This window comes from Corvus brachyrhynchos, unplaced genomic scaffold (genome assembly GCF_000691975.1).
Source record: "Corvus brachyrhynchos isolate BGI_N302 unplaced genomic scaffold, ASM69197v1 scaffold188, whole genome shotgun sequence".
NCBI lineage: Eukaryota > Metazoa > Chordata > Aves > Passeriformes > Corvidae > Corvus > Corvus brachyrhynchos.
The window spans coordinates 416,504-435,672 of record NW_008239647.1 but is presented as its reverse complement, the minus strand read 5'-3'; the positions used below and the strand labels follow the sequence as shown (position 1 = coordinate 435,672).

Sequence of the window (19,169 nt, the reverse complement as noted above, 5' to 3'; positions counted from 1 at the left end):
AATCCCTACCACACAGCAGCACTACAGAAGAATAATCAAATCCAGAGGTGCTGAGTGAGGTACACGCAGGAGAACAGAGGCAAGGTAGAGATCGGTCAGATTGAGTGTGGAGGACCCTGGGGCCTTAGCTGCACCTTAGCAATTAGGGCATGGATTCAGAATGTAACCCAAACCACAGAGCTGCCTTCAGCAGTTCTCAAAGGGGTGAAGGGGAAGCCATGGGATAATTCCAAAGGCCTGCTTTGTTGTCTGGGGAAGTAGGGCAGTGGCTGGTGGCACCTGAAGGATGATCACAACCAAGAAGTGGCTCCAACCCTCTCTGAGGGTTGGCCACTTGCTGATTCGACATGAGGCTCCCTGACTCACCTGTGAGTCCCTGAATCCTCTTCCTATCAAGTACTGTGAGCACCAAAGGTAGTTGCTTGGCACCTGTTTAATTTTGCTCAGTATTTTCAAATCAGCTGATGTGGATGTAGCCTTATTCATTAAAGCTAAATGAATTAATATTATGATTAACAGTAATAAATGCAGCTCCTAGAATGTGGAATTTTTTACCTTGGTTCTTTGGCAGCTATCCATTATTTTAAAATTGCATCTGTTGGCTCACTTCCTTTAATTTTATATGAGAATGTGAAAGAGAAGTATTCCTCTTTAAGAGGGAAAAGAGTATGTGATATACTTTGAAAATTCATGGCTGAATATGCTACTAACATTGAAGATGAACTCAATGTCTAAATTAAAAACAACCCAGATGTCATGTTCAGAGCAAAGCAGCAGCATAATAAAAAACTCCAACTGCACCACAGTGGAACAAGGAAAAGAAAAATACTAACTCACTACATGAACGTCTTTAAGAGTTTTCAGTGCAACGTAAATAAAAATGTCATTAATGGTTAATATGAACTGCCATCTGGACGGTTGGATTATGTAGATTCTGGCACTGGAGCTGTCATTCGTCTCAGAAAGCATTAGAAAAACAGAGAGTTTGAAAAATGTTCCAAACAAAGTTTGATTGGATCTCTCTTGAATCTATTAATGTTGTTGGTGAGCAACAATCTGAGCAAAATCCTACAGAAAGTCAGGTCCTAAGTTTAAAATTGTTTAAACCTGTCTGCAGATTTTGGATCAGGGTTTAGAGTACTCTGGTAATATAGATCTGCATAAATGTAACAACAGAAAAAGAGGTGAAATGCCTTTTACGGGATCTTTTCTTATGAATTCCAAAAAAGTATATATTTCTTGATTCCTACTTTATACCTAAAATCCTGAAGTCAAAGACAGTTTGTGGGAAAGAAAAAGCAAATGTCTAAATTTTCAACATAATTTAAGAAATAATTATTTCTTAGGTTTCAAAGCAGACCACAGAATAATGAATAAATGAAAAGCAGGTCCTTTTTTTTTCCCCAAGGATGTTTTTTTACTGTACATTTTGTAGCAAAAAAAAAAGAGAAAGAAAATAAAGGAAAAAATATTCTGATCACAGGGATGTCATTATCTAAAACTCCAAGTAGGAAACATGACAGATACAAGATCAAGTACACAGCCATGTCACAATATATCTCTGAACCTTTTAAAAAAAATATACATAGAGTTTTTTCATGTGTAATTTTCTCTGTGCATTGCACACTTTCTCCACATCTTTTACAAAATCATAGTAACAATGCGCAATTTCAGAATGGTTCCCAACAGCTGATCAAACAATAAATAAACAAATGACAGGACAGTCGCAGTAGCCAGCAGAATGCTAGAAATCGCAGTAAAATTGGTAAGGACAATAAATTCTGCTGGATGGGCCATGTGTATTTTTTACAACCACAGCAATGCTCACCGAAAACCAATGTGAGAATCTGTTTACAAACCCTGATGAGCTCCTGTTATAAGTATCTTCCTGAGGATGAGAGACAGGGGAGTAGGAGTGCACCAGACTGGGGAAGGGATGCATGTAATGCAGGGGATACATGGGACACCCCCTGCTCTGAGACACCCAAATTTAACTCAACTTTTGTGGCTAATTTGAAACATAACCAATCCCCTGAAATATACAAAAACTTAATTTTCCTGATGTTACTGGTACAGTCAAGACATGTCATGGGACTGTACAGACAAGGAGCTTTTGTCACAGTAGGGTGCAAGTGTGTCATTTTAGCAGAGTGAGAATGTGACCTCTACCAGAAGCCACGTATTCATAATGTGGAGAGTTCCCAGGAGCTACTTCTGTTTTCCCTTTCTTTGTCCTTTGTTAGGGTATCCTGATAACTATTTTTCCCATCTTTGATAGCAGCATCCCTACGGATCTCAATATCTGCTCCAATATGCCTTGAGCATTGACAAGCAGAGGCTATGAAGGAGATGGAAGAAAGAGGATGATATTTTTTTTAATTTGTCCCTAGATTCAATTTTTCCTAGGACAAAAAGGGATGGTATTAGAGGTGGGTTATACAGTACATCAGATATTTGACCTTTGTACATATCCTCCTTTCCATCTGGGGTATCTGATGAGGCTGACAACAAAACCAAAATATGCATAGAAACGTACCTTCTGTTGTGGGAAAAAAGCAACTCAAAAGCAGTAACAAATCAAAGCAGAACAGAAATAATTAAATCCCAACCAAAAGTCCATTCAACAACAAATATTGTTTGCCCAGATATCACAGTTAACACCATGAGATTATGCTGAACAATTTACTCTTATCTGTCCCTGTGGGTGCCCTGCCTGCACTTTTGAGAAAATCACTTGCAATGACAACCAGATATAGCCTAGCACCAGTCATATCCACAGAAGTGTATTTCTGTGGTTAAAAAAAAAAAAAAATAGTGGTGCCATTAAAAAAAAAGAAAGAAAATAAAAAGAAACCCTGTAAAATTAAATTTCTGCTGTTAAACCCCTTTTCATCCTCCTTGTTTAATCTTGTGTGAAGGTTCACCAAGAGTCTGAGTAACTTTTGGAAAGCAATGCTAAATACAACTAGCAAATTCTTTGAAACATTCCCACATGGTTTAGTTGGGGCCAGACAGGAATGGTACCATACGTGCCTATTCACATTTCATGACCCTCTTTCTCTTTTACTATCCCTGTTACTTACTTGCTTACCTATCTTTTTGGCCAGTACAACTGAAAACGTTTCCTCCCCTCTTTTTCCAATTGCATGGCCCTGAAGCAAACCACGCTTTATAACACGAGGGGAGAAGAGAAGGGAGGAGACACTGATATTTACACTGTGCTTTCCATTACCCACTCTGAGCTCCCAAATGTCCCTTTTGCTCCTGTTAGGTCATTGTCATCATACTGCAAAAGCATGCCATTGACTGAGAGGCTCCTCTTTGTCCAAATGTTTGTTATCTTTTTTGGGTAGGTGCAACACTGAGATGTGGCAAAGTCTCCCATGTCAAAAGAATGGCTACGTTTAGTTTTGCCCTCCAGAGGCAACATGAGGAAGCTGCGGAATTTGGACTCCGACTGGCCCAGCAGTGGCTCTTTGTCCGAGTGGCGGGCCACTGTGGAAGTTCTGGAGTCTGTCATTTCCTCCTTTTTCTGACATTTCAGTTCCAGGGAGGCAAAAGCTCCCATTAGCCGGTCAATATTGTGTTTTGACCGGGAAGGAGGCCTCCATTTACTGGACAATGTGCCCTGTTCACTTTGGAGACTGTAGTTGTCACAGTCACGGCTATTTGCAGAGCTGGAGGAAGAGGAGATGCTGCTCCGTGCAGACTGACAGTTAAACTCCATAAGTTCATTTCTCACCACCACTTTGGGATTGACTTGGGGCAAGACTCCATTCTGAACTGGTTGTGCTCCATTTGTCTGTGAGTAGACGTTGCTGACATTAGACATCTTCCCCTGGGAATTGTTGCAGACCTTATAGCGGACCATGAGAATTACAATGAATACCAACAGAGTTGCCACAATGATGCCTCCAATGATCAGAATCATGGTCCCACCCAGGAACTGGCTGTGCATTGACTGGCACTGAGGGTAGTCTTCTTTGGTGAAGAACTGGGCACATCCCACAATATTGGTGGCAGTAAGGGTTGTGGCCGTGTCATCCCACATTGCCAGGACACAGAGGTCATAGCCTGTTCCAGAAACAAGGTTGGTTACAACAAAGGCCTTGTTTGTAGCTGGTATCATCCTTAAAAAAAAAAAGAAAAAGAAAAAGAAAAAAGAATTGATTACTCTTGACACAAAGGTAAGAGAGAACAGACATAAGAACAACATAGTGTTAACTGTTCCGAGCACTGGCAGAGAAGAGCCATAAAATTCAGAGCCATAAAATTCCAACAAGCATTCAAGCTTCCCAGCTCCTGCGAGTTCAACATCCCAGCATTCAGTAACACCCAAGTTTTGAGGGCCAGCTCTCAACTGTGTAATAAAGGAAATAAGAAAAAGCAGACCAGACTAGACTGGGGATTTTTTTTCTCCTCACCTGCATCTGTCCTAATCTGAAATATATTCAAACCTGAACAAATAACTCAGAATAAAAACATACAAAGAGCCGTTCTTTCTAGTATGCAAATGACCCTTGTGCTTGCTGAGTCTCAACATGGCAGTTGTCACATCACTTCACAGGTGCCTGAACATTTACTGTCTAACATCAGCAGATTACTTACCTTGTGAAGACAAGGCTCTACGCTTAGTTTTCTCATTGACTGAGAATGCAAGGCAGGCAACCATTTCTCTCTTTTTCTCCACTCTCCCACTTACTTTCCCCATCCTCCTACTCCCCACTCTGGAAAATGTCTCCTAAAAATGCAGCTACCATCATCATCTTTGCCAGAAATTTATCCCTGCAACCACCTTCCCCTGTGTGAGTGAAAAAGAAACACTGGCATTGGCAGTATGGGCTGTGGAAGAGTGAGGAGAGGTAGGAAGATACAGGGATGGAAATAAGAAGGATTATTTACAACAAAAAATTCTGCTCATGTATAATTCCATGTCCAAAAACCAAATAGCTAGGCCCAAGCTGTGCTCCAAGTTGGGACATTTATGGACATTATTCTTTGCTGCCACAGAACTTAAGCAGTCATTTGAACTCATGCAATATTAGAGCATGACTAGCATTCAAAATTAGCAGATGGGAATGAACATGGTCTACCCCCATTTCAGACTGGTGAAAATTGCAGCACATTAGTGGGACACAGTGGAGAATCCCAGATTTGGTGCCTGGTGGGTAGCCAAGAATAACACCAAAGAGATACCCCATGCATGTTTCTCATTACTGCCTCATTACAGGCTTGAGTGAGAGAAAAAAAGCTGAAATTAAAACAGCCCATTATGACTTAGATCTGCAGGTCTTTTGCACCAGCAAAAAGGGAGTCCTACAGGCACTTAGAACACACAGTGAGCTGGTGTGACTATCTGGGATGGTAAGGCCTGGGCACAGGAGCAAGGCAGACTCCTTGTGGGAGTGCCAGGCTTCCTCAGCCTCAAATCATTGCCACAGCTAGCACAAACTGCAGCTCTGCCGAGCACCTTCTGTGCAGTGGGAGGGAACAGACCTGCACAGAGAAGCAGCAGCGTCAAGGCACTGCAAAGATGATTTTCTGATCATCTTTGTATTTATGCATTCACGCCACTTACTCAACCCTTCAGTCTGGCCACAGGCGAGGTTGTGGCTCCTTTTTAAAAAGCAAACAAACACAGAAAAAAAATTCTGTAAGGAAAAGAAAGATCAGTGAGAGACGCTTGGAATATAATCATCTGGCAGGTTTACTCAATGTGTATTTGGGATTCTAGGCACATTTGTCATCCTAATGGAGCTGTTCGACACAGATATAGATGAGCTATTCAGAATGAGCCGAGAGGTCATAAAGCAGCCCTCATGAAACACTCCAGATAATGTTTTTAAAATTGTTTCCAAAAGTTGAAATATTTGGTCTCAAGCTATTTCTAATTATTCTACTCTCCTTGTGGCTCTGTGAACAAAACCCCACCGCCCACAGCAGACTGCACTCTGTTGAATTGTTCAAGGAAGTATATATGTACAAACTAAGGATGATATATGGAATAACAGAATACTATTGATCGTCAAACATTTGATTTTAAACTCTGGAATAGTTTCACCAATTGCTTCCAATCTCCTTCTGTAGTGCTATACTCCACTTTTCACCATCACTACCAGCCCAAAGCTTAAAAACATTCTGCCATGTGTAAAGTCATTCAGAAGTTATTTCACTGTAAAACCTCATTACAAACAAGTTGCACTGTTAGCAGAAAGAGTAGTCAGCCCTACAAATTGGGTCTTGGACTTGGGTCATAACTCTTGGAAAAACAGGACTGTAATACCATCTGTTAGAGTGGTTCCTTTGGCTTTGCACTGATGAAACACAGAGGCAAGAGAGACCACTGTGTCCAAGCAAGGAGCAAACACCCGGGTTTACATGCTTCATAGTTTTGCACATGTCTGGTCTTCTCTGCGTTTATGCTTTCTCTCTACTGACACAGCCCTTCAGTCTGGCCTCAGGTGAGGATGTGGCTCTTTTCAAACATACAAAAGCAAACAAACATACAAAAATAGAAATGCAGTTGTTCAGGCTCACACGCTAATGCCCAATTTCAGTGGACACTGATAGCCCAAATCATTTACAATTTGCTTTCTTCAAACACAATTACACACAAGCTTCCAAGGAAATGTAACTGCCTAGAATATTTCAAGGACTGGCAGATAGTGAATAGTGGAAGAAATGTAAAGCCAATCTATTTTTAAATGTACAGAAGTGAGGCCATAACTAGTCCTAAAGCATGGACAGGTTAACTGTGTTGAAATGTACTATAATAAAAACCTCATCTTAACCTTTAAAAGAAACGGAGTCATTCCTAAATTCAATCAATCCTGGAAGCTACAGCTGCGATAATATTGGGACTTATAATAGGTTTATATAAGATCACAGTTGTAATCACAATTAAGGAAAAAGCAAACAACTCTCCATATACATCTAAAATGAAGAATTTTGGTTGTTTCTGTAAATAAACTTTAAATGTTCTTGTAAAATATTCTAATTACTCTGCCAAGGATCAGCTGAGCATAGGAATAAGTAACAATTTCAGGAGTACTAGGAGTTAAGTAATTAATTTCAGACTTAGTTTTCTATCTTACAGGGAAGGTGATCATCTTTTCTTGAACTTGCCAAATTTTAAGAGCATTTTGGCACTCCTCCACGCTTTGGTCTACCCTCCCCAAACATACTGCCAGTCAGATATGATGGATGACATCTCTTAACGCTCCCCACATCTAAAATCAATGCAGACACATTTTCATTCTGGGATATTGATGACTCTTTCTTTGATTTTCCCCAACACAGGTAGCTGCAAAATGCCACTTCAGTCTTTGCTTTGCTGCCTAAGAGGGGGTGTCTCTTCATGGCTCCTCCATACGTGCCGTGCCATTAATCATGGACCACCATGCCCTGGTTCTGGGACTCAATGGCTCAGAGCTGCAGTAAAACTAAGAGGGGCCAGTAAAACTGGATCTAGGCAGACATCTTGCAGGGCTTGTTCAGTCCACTCATCAGCTAAACACAGAAAGCTGGTTTCAGATAGCAAGGATGTGCTGCATTAGAGGTCAAAATAAGCTTTTGAAAGTCGTTAGCTTTTAGAACTCAGAAGATCCTGGTGTTCACTCGCTAGCCCTCAGATAGCAAACACACTTAACTGTTGAGGTATCTTGAAGAAACAAGCTCGATATTGTCTGCCTGCTCTTCAGGGCAGGGTGATCTTGCAGAGATGCTTCTTATCACAGAAGAGAAATAGAGATCTAAACCTGATACTAGCTTTTCTTCAGGAAAAATAAAGCGACAGTTGACTAACTGCAGGAGGAGATCAACTAAGAAAAGATTTGCTTATAGATTATAGCTTATGAAAGGTTTTAATGTATTTTAGTTTAAGGAATCCAGGAGAAGTGAGGACTGGGAAAGCAATAAAATACACAAATACATCAATGGGGAAAGTGTAAATTTAGTCCCAGCTAGGTCAAGACAAAATTTGAAAATCTCACAGAAATGTCACTGTCCAAACACATAAAACACAGTAATGCCTGCCTTCCTCATTTGGTTTATTCTCTTTGGAGTAGGAAGAGCAGGCAAATCTCCACATTCCTGCCAGGGTTTTGTTTTCTGATTCTTAATCTAGCTTCTGAATCCTATCTGAAGGTCAAAATACCCCAAAGAAAACTATTCCTATATTAACAAGTTTCTGACCTCTCTGAAAATCCTGCCTCTATAAGGAAAAAAATGAGGATTAGGGGTCTTACAAATGACCTTCTTGATTTACAAGAAAAAGCCCCCTTCTCTCACACTTTGGTACAATTGCTGGAAGAGGAGGAGACCTATGGCCAGGATTGGGGCATGGCATAAGCATCTGAACTAGAACAGCAGTAGGCAGATACTCTCCTAGGAGGTTAATGTGTGATGAAGAGCTATGAAGCCAAGATGAAAGTTTGCAGGGCTTTTTCAAGAAATGCATGGTCTTCAATCCATGGAGATTCGTGTCTCATTTTGTGAAAGTACCAAAATGAGTCCATGAGACACTTTCTGAAAACAGGGAAGGAGAGTGCTAGAACTCTTATTTGAAGTCAACCTTATTTTGTACCACCACCAAATGTCCTTGTTATGTCCTTGTGGACACAACATACAGAAAGCAAGCCATTTTGTAATTATTCACTTCAGAGTGTGGTGATATTAAGGAAATTAGAAAATAAATTAGTTAGAAATACAAGGGAAAAAGGTTTGCTGCAGACTTCAGCAGTAATCCCAGATGTAAGTGAGCACTGAAGCTTGCAGAAAGTGAACTGTGCTGAGAATTTAGGATAACTGAGTTTTATTCTTCCTTTATCAGCTACATTGATATCAGGCTCCACTTTATCAGTAACTCTCAGTTCTCAAGAAATCATTTTGCTGTACTGTAAGTCTCCTCATTTATAAAATGGGGATAATGCCAGCAATCTTCTTTCAAAGGAGGCCTGTATTGTATCGGAGGAAATTAGCAGATATTGTGATTACACTGTAATATACAAACGATTCTTTTCTTCTGTGTAGCACTGGGGATTAGCAGGACTGAACTGCTGGTTAATACTGTGGTTATGCAAAACAGACAAATTAGACAAAACCCAGATTAGGTTAATTGGCTAGGCAATTCTGTTCCTTTTCTCCATCAAAGGAAGGATATGATACCATCTAGCTTTAGCCCAAAACTGCTTTAATCACAGAACTTGTAGGGACCTGTCAAGGCAATTCCTTTGGGAAGGTACTTGCAACTTCCAAGAATCAGTTTTATACTAACATGCTAGACTATGTTGCTTTTCTCATAGTCTTTTTTCTTTTTTTTTTATATTACCCAGTACTATATACTATCTATGCACAATTTTTGATTTATTATCTGGGTCTATATACTACCTGTATACAATTTCTCCATCTGAAATAAATGCCAGGAGCTCAAAATAGAGTCATGCTAATTTATTAAATGCTGTATCAGAAAAAGGAGAAGTAAAAAAAAAAAAGGTAAAAAAACCTTAATTCCTAGGGTGTGAATTTTGTAGCTGTTGTAGACTATACACTAATTATGGAGCAACTGCTAGCTGGTGGTGTCATTATGCACTGTAACTTACAATGAGGAGGGGAAAAGAAAGAGACGTGCCAGGGCGAAATAGCAATTGCTTTGTAAAATTATATCCCGTTTAGTTAGCACACTAAATTCTCTGTATAGTAATGCCTTACTGTGAAAATATCAGTCTCACTGTACACTCCTAAACTTCCTCTTATATTAAGTTGCTTTCACTTAAGTGCAAAACATTACTCTCAGAACTAGAAATCAATCCAGAAAAGTTAAACACTGGAATATGAACAATTCTCATTTTTCAGTGATCCTTTATTTCATTTATAAGTTAGTTCCCTGTTAAGATACTTGTTGGTTTGTTGTTTTTTTTTTTTTCCTTCAGCCCAGTTTCATATGTTTTTCTGGAAAAAAAAAAAATTCCAGGTAATCTGCCATTGAGTATTGTAGAAGGGTCTAATAGTCCTACATTTCAGGTGGAGTGTCCACCTTCAACCACAGTAAGATTAAAGTAGGATGGTAGAGGAGAGGAAAAGTATCAATGGGAGATAGAAAGTATCAGCATACCGGAGAAAGACTGACTAAAAATCTTGTAAAAAAAGGTGAAGATCTTTCAGCAAAGCCAAGACAATTGTAAAGAAAGTGAAGTGAATCTAGGCAGTGGGAAAAGCCCAGATGGTGGACAGAGATTAAGAACTCTGGAGAAAAGGGCAGAAAAATATAGAGGAAGACTAGAAGGATCTAAATTGAAGTGAAAATGTCACACATGATGTACTGCCTGGGAGCAAGAGCATGCAATTGACAAATTTGGGCTGCGCACTTAGCATTCTTGGCTTCCAACCTTTGTGATTTGCTTGAAAGTTTTATGGTATATACTCATGTAATTTTTTTCTGTATTTTTATCCTGGAAAGCCCCAGTTTCTGTAGTGATGGAATGAAAATAAAATCTAAAACATTATTACAAATTAAGTAAGCTAACAATGGAGATTAATTTCTGATCCTTCAGATTTCAAAAGAATTCTTTGAATATGTGTCTTCAGATCATGCTAAGGCCTCAGGAATTTAACAAAAAAACAGGTAAAAAGTACCAAGTATATTTTGTGTGTGATCTCTCTTTTGGCATCTGATTCACAATTTTTTAATTTAGGATCTGGGAAAGACAGAGACCTATTGTGACCTGCAACTTGAAAAAATGACAGTTGTATTTCTGGTGTTCTGGGAAAAGAGATATTTGTTAGTATTAGCAACAGGGCATAATTCCTCTGTCAGTCACGTCAACATAAGGAAATGTCAGATAATACCAGGAGGTAGCCAGACTTGTTCAGTAAACACTAAATCAACCCAGCATGAATAATTTCCTGCATTTTTATTTTATTAGTTTTGGGGGGTTTTATGATATGTGATCATAATTTTGCCTTCAGATGGAATATTTATTATTAAACACAAATCCCTTCTTGCTTTTCTAAAACTTGTGTTCTTATTGCTCATACATCCAGCTGCCCTTCAGAGAATCTGTCTTGTCAAATAAAACATATAGTACATATCATTTCATTATTATTTCCTAATTTGCTTATGTTCTTTTCTGCTTTTTTGTAAAAGTGGGGTTGGAGGTGGGGAAGAGAAGGCAGAGACAAAAGCAATTGATATGCCTGTCAGAAGATGGTGAGCCAGAGAGATACTGATAATGAATATATGCCTTGTGTTACAAAGGAAAGTAAAAAAACCACAAAACATCCCAAACTTTAAACTATTGGCTCAGAGAATATAAAATTTTTTGATAGGCTGCTGAATAATGTCCCCTGGGAGTGCTTTGAAGTAATTTAGCAGGTGACAGAGGAAAGTGTAGGCTTCTAGGGGACATTACTTCACAAGGCTGAGAAAGGGGAACCATGGTACAAGGTATTCTGCTCCACTCCATTGCCATTGCTCGAAGGGAAAACCCTCTTCTCCTTACAATTCTCAACAAGATTCTTGCAAACCACAGGGAGCTGCAGTTGGGCACAATGGGTGAGGTGCTTGGATGAATGAAGATCACCAGAACCATCTTCTGATGCTTTGAATCAGTCAAGGTTCTTACTTCATCTGTCCAGGTGCAAGCTACTGCTCTGGGACAATCTCATTTTCGTTCATGTTGGTTTGACAACACAAAATTAGACTTTCAGGCTCCCTGATCTGTGCTATAAGCTATTTCATGTGGACATGACAGCAGCAGACATTTAGTGCCCTGAGCTTTCAATTTTATCTTTAGAGGGAAAGCAGGTACACTCTAGGAAGCCTTGTCAGCACTAAAGATTAATCCAGTCACACCCAAGCTATTCAGCGACACAGAGAACACCTTTCACCTCATTATACTAACTGCCTCAGAAAAAAAATTCCTCACACTAATTCAAATCCAACTAAAACATATTTAAGCTCATTAGCAGAGTAATTGAAAGCCCACACAATATTTCTGTTAGTAAATGTGAAGCTGAAGTATTTATGGAAACAATGCAGAGCCACACTAATGAATTCACTCTGTATCTACATGTAAATGTAGAGTTAGAAAGCTATCATAACTCACAGCAACATTTCAAAGAGCCAGCCAGTATATTTCAGATTACTCAACAGCGTGTAAAGTCAGCAACTGATAATGCAGCAACACATTATAACCACCCTGTTTCTAAAGATGGGAAGAGGTAAAACTTTTCCATGAAAGGGGTGTTCGAGTCATTAAGCAGAGTTTGGGACCTGGGACACACTGTTCTCAGTTTTTTATAGACAAATGGCTCATACACTTGGCTGAAGGGTCATGATTATTCTCTCTAACTCAAGTAATTCCGAATTCTTTTTTGCAGTGTTGGACAGTTACATCAGAAAAGGTCATCCTACCATACCAGCAGAGGTCACCAGAAGGGAGCAGCATTAGAAGTAATGAGCACATTTCAGAACTCAAATGAAACTAATTTGAAGAAGGGAATTTGCTATTTTCCTGGCAGAACACAGCTGTCAGATTCATCTATATGCTGTCCTTTCTTGAGATTTACAAGTGGGGTTTTCCGCTTATTTCCAGGCAGTGAAATCTGTGCAAATTATAATGATGGGATCCTATAGTGGTTAACAGATGTCCACCTCCTTTTTCTGTAAGAGCTCATGTGAGCTGAAATGAAGGGGATCCTCAGTTATACTAGCAATTTTCTTCATGCTTGCAGCTCAGAGCACTTACACTAGGTTGAAACCCACATGTCCTGCAGAAACTTGGTGTCCTACCACATAGGATAATTTTACGTCCAGAAGGTCATGCTGGAATGACAGAAACTCCAGGCACTGCTTGAAGTTAGGTTTTTTTGCCCGTATTTTGTAATTGGCTGGCCAAAGCAAACTCCAACATGCTGTTTCAAGTTCTTCTGTCAAAAAAATCTTTGTGCACTGGAAAGAGAAGTGTAGAGTCAGCTAACAGCTGACAAGACTATTCTAATTATTCCAACCAAAAACAAGAATCTTGAAATGAAATGAAATGAAATGAAATGGGCATCACTACCCATAGAAACTGTGTATACTCCAATATATCAGTTTGTACAGAAGAATGTCTCAGCATCAGTTTAAGACACAATTTATGCATTATTAAAAAGTTTAAACACATATCATTCAAGTGTTTCTCCATCCCAGTGACTGAACCTGTAGATAGTCTCAAGCAATAAGGAATGGTTATCTACCAGAATCTCAAGCATCTCTCTTACCATGAAGGTTAAAAAAATAGTTCAATTCCCAGGGGAGAGAAAGGAAGAACTGCATTTACCAATTCTTGAAAAGTGAGGCAAATAAATATCTATCAACTCACCAAAGACACAGACATAGTTTATGCATGTTTAGAGAACCTCTCTGGCAAACCCTTTACCCAATTAGCAAACTGGAAATACCTTTTACTATGTAAAAGGGATACAGAAGAATTGCTTGCTTCTTGTAAACTGAGGAAACTTTTTCAAAAACATATAAGCAAAGTAATCATCAAGCTTCTCGATTCTGAGCTAGAAGAGCAAGAAAACCTTTTGGAACAAAATTTCCATGAAACATGCATAAGGTAAAGAAAACCAGAATTATTCAAGGTGACTTTTGCAATAACATTAGGGAAAAATTGTTTTTTCATATGCAGAATGAGAACAAGGGGTGCAAAAATCACTAATGGTCAAAAATATGGTCTCCTAAGGGGAGAAAAACAGCAGAAAACAAAAAAGAAAAAAGGAACATAGATGTGTAATGAAGGCATTTCCTAAAGCAGAAGTTTGACATTTTGCCACTTTCTGGTTATTGCACATAAAGCAAAGGCAGGCTAGAAGGACTGGATAGGCTAGAAAGATGTGGAGATGTTGAATTTTGGAATGCTTTATGAAAGGATAAAACACAGTTATATCCTTTCAGTTTGTGATACCAAAATTAGACAAAAGCATTGCTCACCAACCAGAGACACCCTGCTTCTTTCAAAGCTGAGCCTGGACCGAAAGCATACTGTGTGAAGAGTGACAAATCCATTACTGAAAAGGAAAGTAAAACCCATCCAGCAAGAAAACAAGCTTTAGTTTATAATGACCCCAGGAGAAAGAAAATGAGAAGTCAGTTATAGTTTCCAACAGTAGCATGATTTTATTGTCTAGAAGTATGTTTTGTCATTTAGCAATACATTTCTCTGATGAAGGATCTTAGACATGTGCCACAGATTTCTGGTACATGAACAAAATTTAGTAACAAGTAGTCTACTATTTATTTACACGTTACAAACTCTCCACAATTAGGAGTCTAAAAGCAGACAACTGGCAGCCTAGCAAATATCCGCAGTCCAGAATCCAGGCTATGCATCCCATTAGTGAACTCATTGGAAAGTTTGAGCAGTGTTTATTGGATTTTGGTCTCTTCCAGCTACCAGCTATATACTTTGCAAATATATATTTGGCCATCCTCAAATTAGTTCTCTCTCACAGAAAATATGCAGAAGATTTGTAAGTACCAGAAAAGAACAGAAACCCTACTCTTTAGCAAAGTTGCATATTAAATGAGTTTACAGATATAGGACTGCTCAAATTTGGTATCTCCCTTTTATTTCAGAGAACCCCAATTGTTCTCTTTAGGTTTGATGGTGTAACATTAAGAAGAGAGCAGAATTTCTTCTTATGTTTGAACTTCACCAATTGATTAAAGTTTTACCTGACTCCTGAGATTTACCCACTTATGGCTTAAATTACACAGTTTTGCTGAATAGGGTTTTAAGATGAAATGGACTCAGACAGCGAGCAGGTGACCAACAAGTTAATTAGCTTGCACAGAAAACCCCAAGTACAACAAATGGTAGGCATGGCATCAAGTCTGTTGATACAGCTACACCCAGATCTTCCAGCTTTATTATTCCTTTACCATGATTAATTGCTAGTCATCATTCCTAGAGGCTTTTGCAGGCATGGATATTTCATTTTTCACCAGGAGAACAAAAGCTTTTACTTGTTATAGGCATCCATATGAGGTCATTACAAACAATGAAAAGCAGCTTATGAATAATTTTACTGAAAAACTCTGTAAATTCTGTGGAATAACATGTGTAAGAGTGCTTTGTACTGTTGAAAGGGAAATGAAAGAATGGATTTTTCTTTATCTTTGCTCAAAAAGCTTTCAAAGAGTAATGAAGGAAGAGACTGACAGATTGCTCTGCTTTGGAGAGCTTCAAGGGTAAAGCCTGAAAAACTCAAAATTCTTCACTCTGTAAAATCTTCTCTGAGCTTTCCTGCTGTAACTCCAGATAGCTTAAATAAGTAGAACATGCAAAAATTACCCCAAGAGCTAAAAAAGAGCAAGGAATAAAATGCAAATCAAATGCACAACGGTACTAAATGTACAACTTTTGCTTGCTTGAAGAATACAGAAACATTAGTCACCTCTACTATCAGACAAGGGAATGCTGTCCTCATCCTGTCAAAATGAGCAGTAGTAGAAATTTGCCAAGTGTTCCTTGATATTTAGCAACAAAAAGATTGAGCTGAACATTGATTCATTACACCAAGCAGCATCAAAACCTTAGTGTGATCCCTTCAAAAAGACTAAGAAGTCAAAAGTCAGACTCATTCCTAGAAAAGGAGTGCAATAAACATTTAAAAAATCACTACATAGAAATACAAGATTTCAGGCTTCTTTGGAGAGCACAGCCAGCACTGCATTCTAGGGTGCTAGGGTGCATTAGTTATATGACTCTGTTTTCCCATACATATATTCGTCATGAGTATAATCAGTATACTAATCAGCATTTGACTCAACTTTTGTAATACCTAATGTAAACTTAAAGAGGAAATTTAAGCATGACCCTCCATAACCACTATATGGGTTGGGAGATTTCTTAGATCTGCAATGATGAAAGAACAAAATGTGTTGCACTTGGGAAAGCATTTTCCCTTCTTTTCTCCATAAATGGTTGCCTTAGAAGTACCAGAGTGCAGCTCAGAGTGTATGAGCATGGGAATAAGGAACTTTTACTCCCTTATTGAGTACTGTCAAGTTGTGCTTCATTAGCAGAACTATTTTGGCTTGTTTGCAGTGGGTTGGGTTAGAGGGAGTCCTAAACTTGCCTCTGTACCACTTGATACACAGATGCTGGGCTCTGAGTTCACCTCTCTGAATGTTGTTTCAATCCCCTTCCTAGGTGACACCAAGACAGTGCCAATCCCATGACATGTGGAATTAGGATAAGCAGAACCATCAGTCTGTGGCAGGACTCCAGCAAGGCACAGTGTCTTTCTGCGGCATGAAGAGAGAATAAGGGCCAGATGAGCACCTTGACTGATGAGATGGCTTTTCCTACTTTCTTGCTGGGGAAGTCAGCCAGCTTTACAGAGAAGAGGTTTTCATTTTTTTTAGAAGTTTAATTTCCTTCCTTTTTTCTGTCTCACCAAAGCAAGAGAAGGACAGTCACCAGCAGAAGAAATGAAGCTGCAAACCTACTGAATAGCAACTCTGATTGTACAAGATAGGAGGATGTAGCCTGTACCCAACTATCTGTTAAAGGAACTCCCACATTTCCCTCATGAATGTAGTAAAAGAAAAAACGTGGGAGTGGTCTAATAAGAACTGTCCTTGGTTCTGAAAATCTGCTTGAGAGCTGCGTTTGTTTCCACAGTTGCTGGAGACATCTCAAGCAGAACACACTCCTGCTTCATCCCTTGTGCCTCTCTCAGGAGAGAGTAGAGATGTGAAAAATCCTGTGTCCAAGCACCTCGAGGGCTTTTTATTCACTTTAAGATTGCTTTCAAACCCGACACTTAGGGTGCCGTCATTTCCCAGCCACGTGCACTCTGTCTTTGCAGGTGTGTATTTGTACCATCCCCCATGTTCAGCGTGCATCTTTTATTGAGAAATATTTGCCGTACTGTGACAGTGCCAAAAATCATTTCTTCGTTGTTGGAAACGGCTGCATTCAGGGATGAAGTGGAGATAAATGTGGCACTGCAGAAAACTTCTGTGAGCTACTGGCTTTTACATAACTCTTAGAATTTACTATCTAATGTGCCTCATAGGTAGACTAAAATTAACTTACCTCAGACAACAGAAACTCCAAACAGAGCCAAATGATTTGTCACAATGTGTGCATTTCTCTCTTCCACAATAGCCTGACTATAAGCCACAAGTCAAAAATTAGTCTGGTCCTAAATTCATGTGGCTATGCACCTAATGAAGATAAAACTCTGACTCATAGTGATTACATAAAGCTGAAATATTAAAGAATGCTTAATTGGTTTCAATACTTCAGCAGTAGAAAAGAATTTATTCTGTCATGACTAAAATTCATAACCATGTTTCAGAAGATGAGTAGGTCTTTAATGACCATGCTGGCAACATTTTGCAGTGCCATAGAAAAGGTGAATGAACAGAAAAGTTTCTATAAACACTTGTGTAATTTCTCACTCCGTATGTAAATATATGGTAGCCTGCAACAGATTTCACTCAGGTCTTTTTTCCTCCTGTGCACTCTGGGTTTGTTGGCAGACACTGGCCTCTTTATTCTCTAAAGTGTCCCAGAACTTTCATAGTCATATTTCTGACGCCACTGCTATGTGGATTATTTTTTACCTTGCTATGGAATGAATCACTCCACCCTCCCTCCAGCACGAAGACAAATGTGATTGCTGCTCCTGAACATATGGTAGAGCCTAAAAAAAGGGTTATCTTGTAGGAGTGTATCTGTATGCATCACTTATCACACCGTCCCCAATGGAGAATTTAAGAGATAGCTTCTCTTTTTCTTTCTCAAACTGCTCATGTTGAGCTTTTTTCTGTCTACTGGTTTCCAACATGCTCATGATTCCTCGAGAGAGAAAAGCCCACTCCCAGTACAACTAGCCTTTTACATATTGCTCAGCAAACTTGGATTTGCTCTACTTTCAGGGACCAGTAGAAAAGAATTTATTCTGTCATGACTAAAATTCATAACCATGTTTCAGAAGATGAGTAGGTCTTTAATGACCATGCTGGCAACATTTTGCAGTGCCATAGAAAAGGTGAATGAACAGAAAAGTTTCTATAAACACTTGTGTAATTTCTCACTCCGTATGTAAATATATGGTAGCCTGCAACAGATTTCACTCAGGTCTTTTTTCCTCCTGTGCACTCTGGGTTTGTTGGCAGACACTGGCCTCTTTATTCTCTAAAGTGTCCCAGAACTTTCATAGTCATATTTCTGACGCCACTGCTATGTGGATTATTTTTTACCTTGCTATGGAATGAATCACTCCACCCTCCCTCCAGCACGAAGACAAATGTGATTGCTGCTCCTGAACATATGGTAGAGCCTAAAAAAAGGGTTATCTTGTAGGAGTGTATCTGTATGCATCACTTATCACACCGTCCCCAATGGAGAATTTAAGAGATGATAGCTTCTCTTTTTCTTTCTCAAACTGCTCATGTTGAGCTTTTTTCTGTCTACTGGTTTCCAACATGCTCATGATTCCTCGAGAGAGAAAAGCCCACTCCCAGTACAACTAGCCTTTTACATATTGCTCAGCAAACTTGGATTTGCTCTACTTTCAGGGACAAGTTTTATAAGGTTCAAAAGCAAACGTACAGAAGTTTTCCTCCTTTCTGTGTTCATAATTTCTATGTGACATTATAGAACACTTTTTTGTCTCTGAAGAGAGTAACCTGTAATCATATGAAGAGATAGATTTTCAAAGTTACAAATTTCTACGCTGGTCTCATTTTGAGAGAGAAGGTGTTAGCATAATATCACAAAGCAATCTTCTCATATTCCAAAGTCTGTCTTCGTCATGAAGCTGTGGACATCTTCAGAGTGACCCATGAAATGACAGCAAAGGGTAATTTTTCTGTGAACATCCTCTAGTGTCAGGCAAATACTTTGAGGACTTCAGAATGCTTTAACCACTATTCAAAAGTATTTAACTAGAATAGTCTCTAATGGAAATGCTTTCTGTAACTCAAGAGACAGTTACCCTGAGTTGAAGGAACACCCTGGCTCTATTTTTGTCCATAAGACAATCCTATACAGGTGGAGATGGCTCTCCAATGGTTCTGTGCATTGTCTAGAATAGATTTAAAGCTTGTTAGAGAAATGGCTGCTGTAGTTGCCCACACAAAAGTTTACTAAGGCATGAAAAAAGCA

General features: G+C 39.1%; 1 protein-coding gene across 10 annotated transcripts in view; it reads right to left on the bottom strand.

The window, feature by feature from the left end:
* Positions 1-1,311: 1,311 nt before the first annotated feature.
* Positions 1,312-19,169, bottom strand: part of LRFN2 (leucine rich repeat and fibronectin type III domain containing 2) — a 154,403-nt gene continuing 136,545 nt past the window's right edge. For all 10 annotated transcript variants that reach the window (XM_017742352.1, XM_017742354.1, XM_017742353.1 and 7 more), the window contains one exon: positions 1,312-4,130. In XM_017742352.1, the coding sequence (XP_017597841.1) occupies positions 3,212-4,130 (919 nt within the window). In that variant the 3' untranslated portion in view covers positions 1,312-3,211. The remainder of the gene's footprint in view (positions 4,131-19,169) is intronic.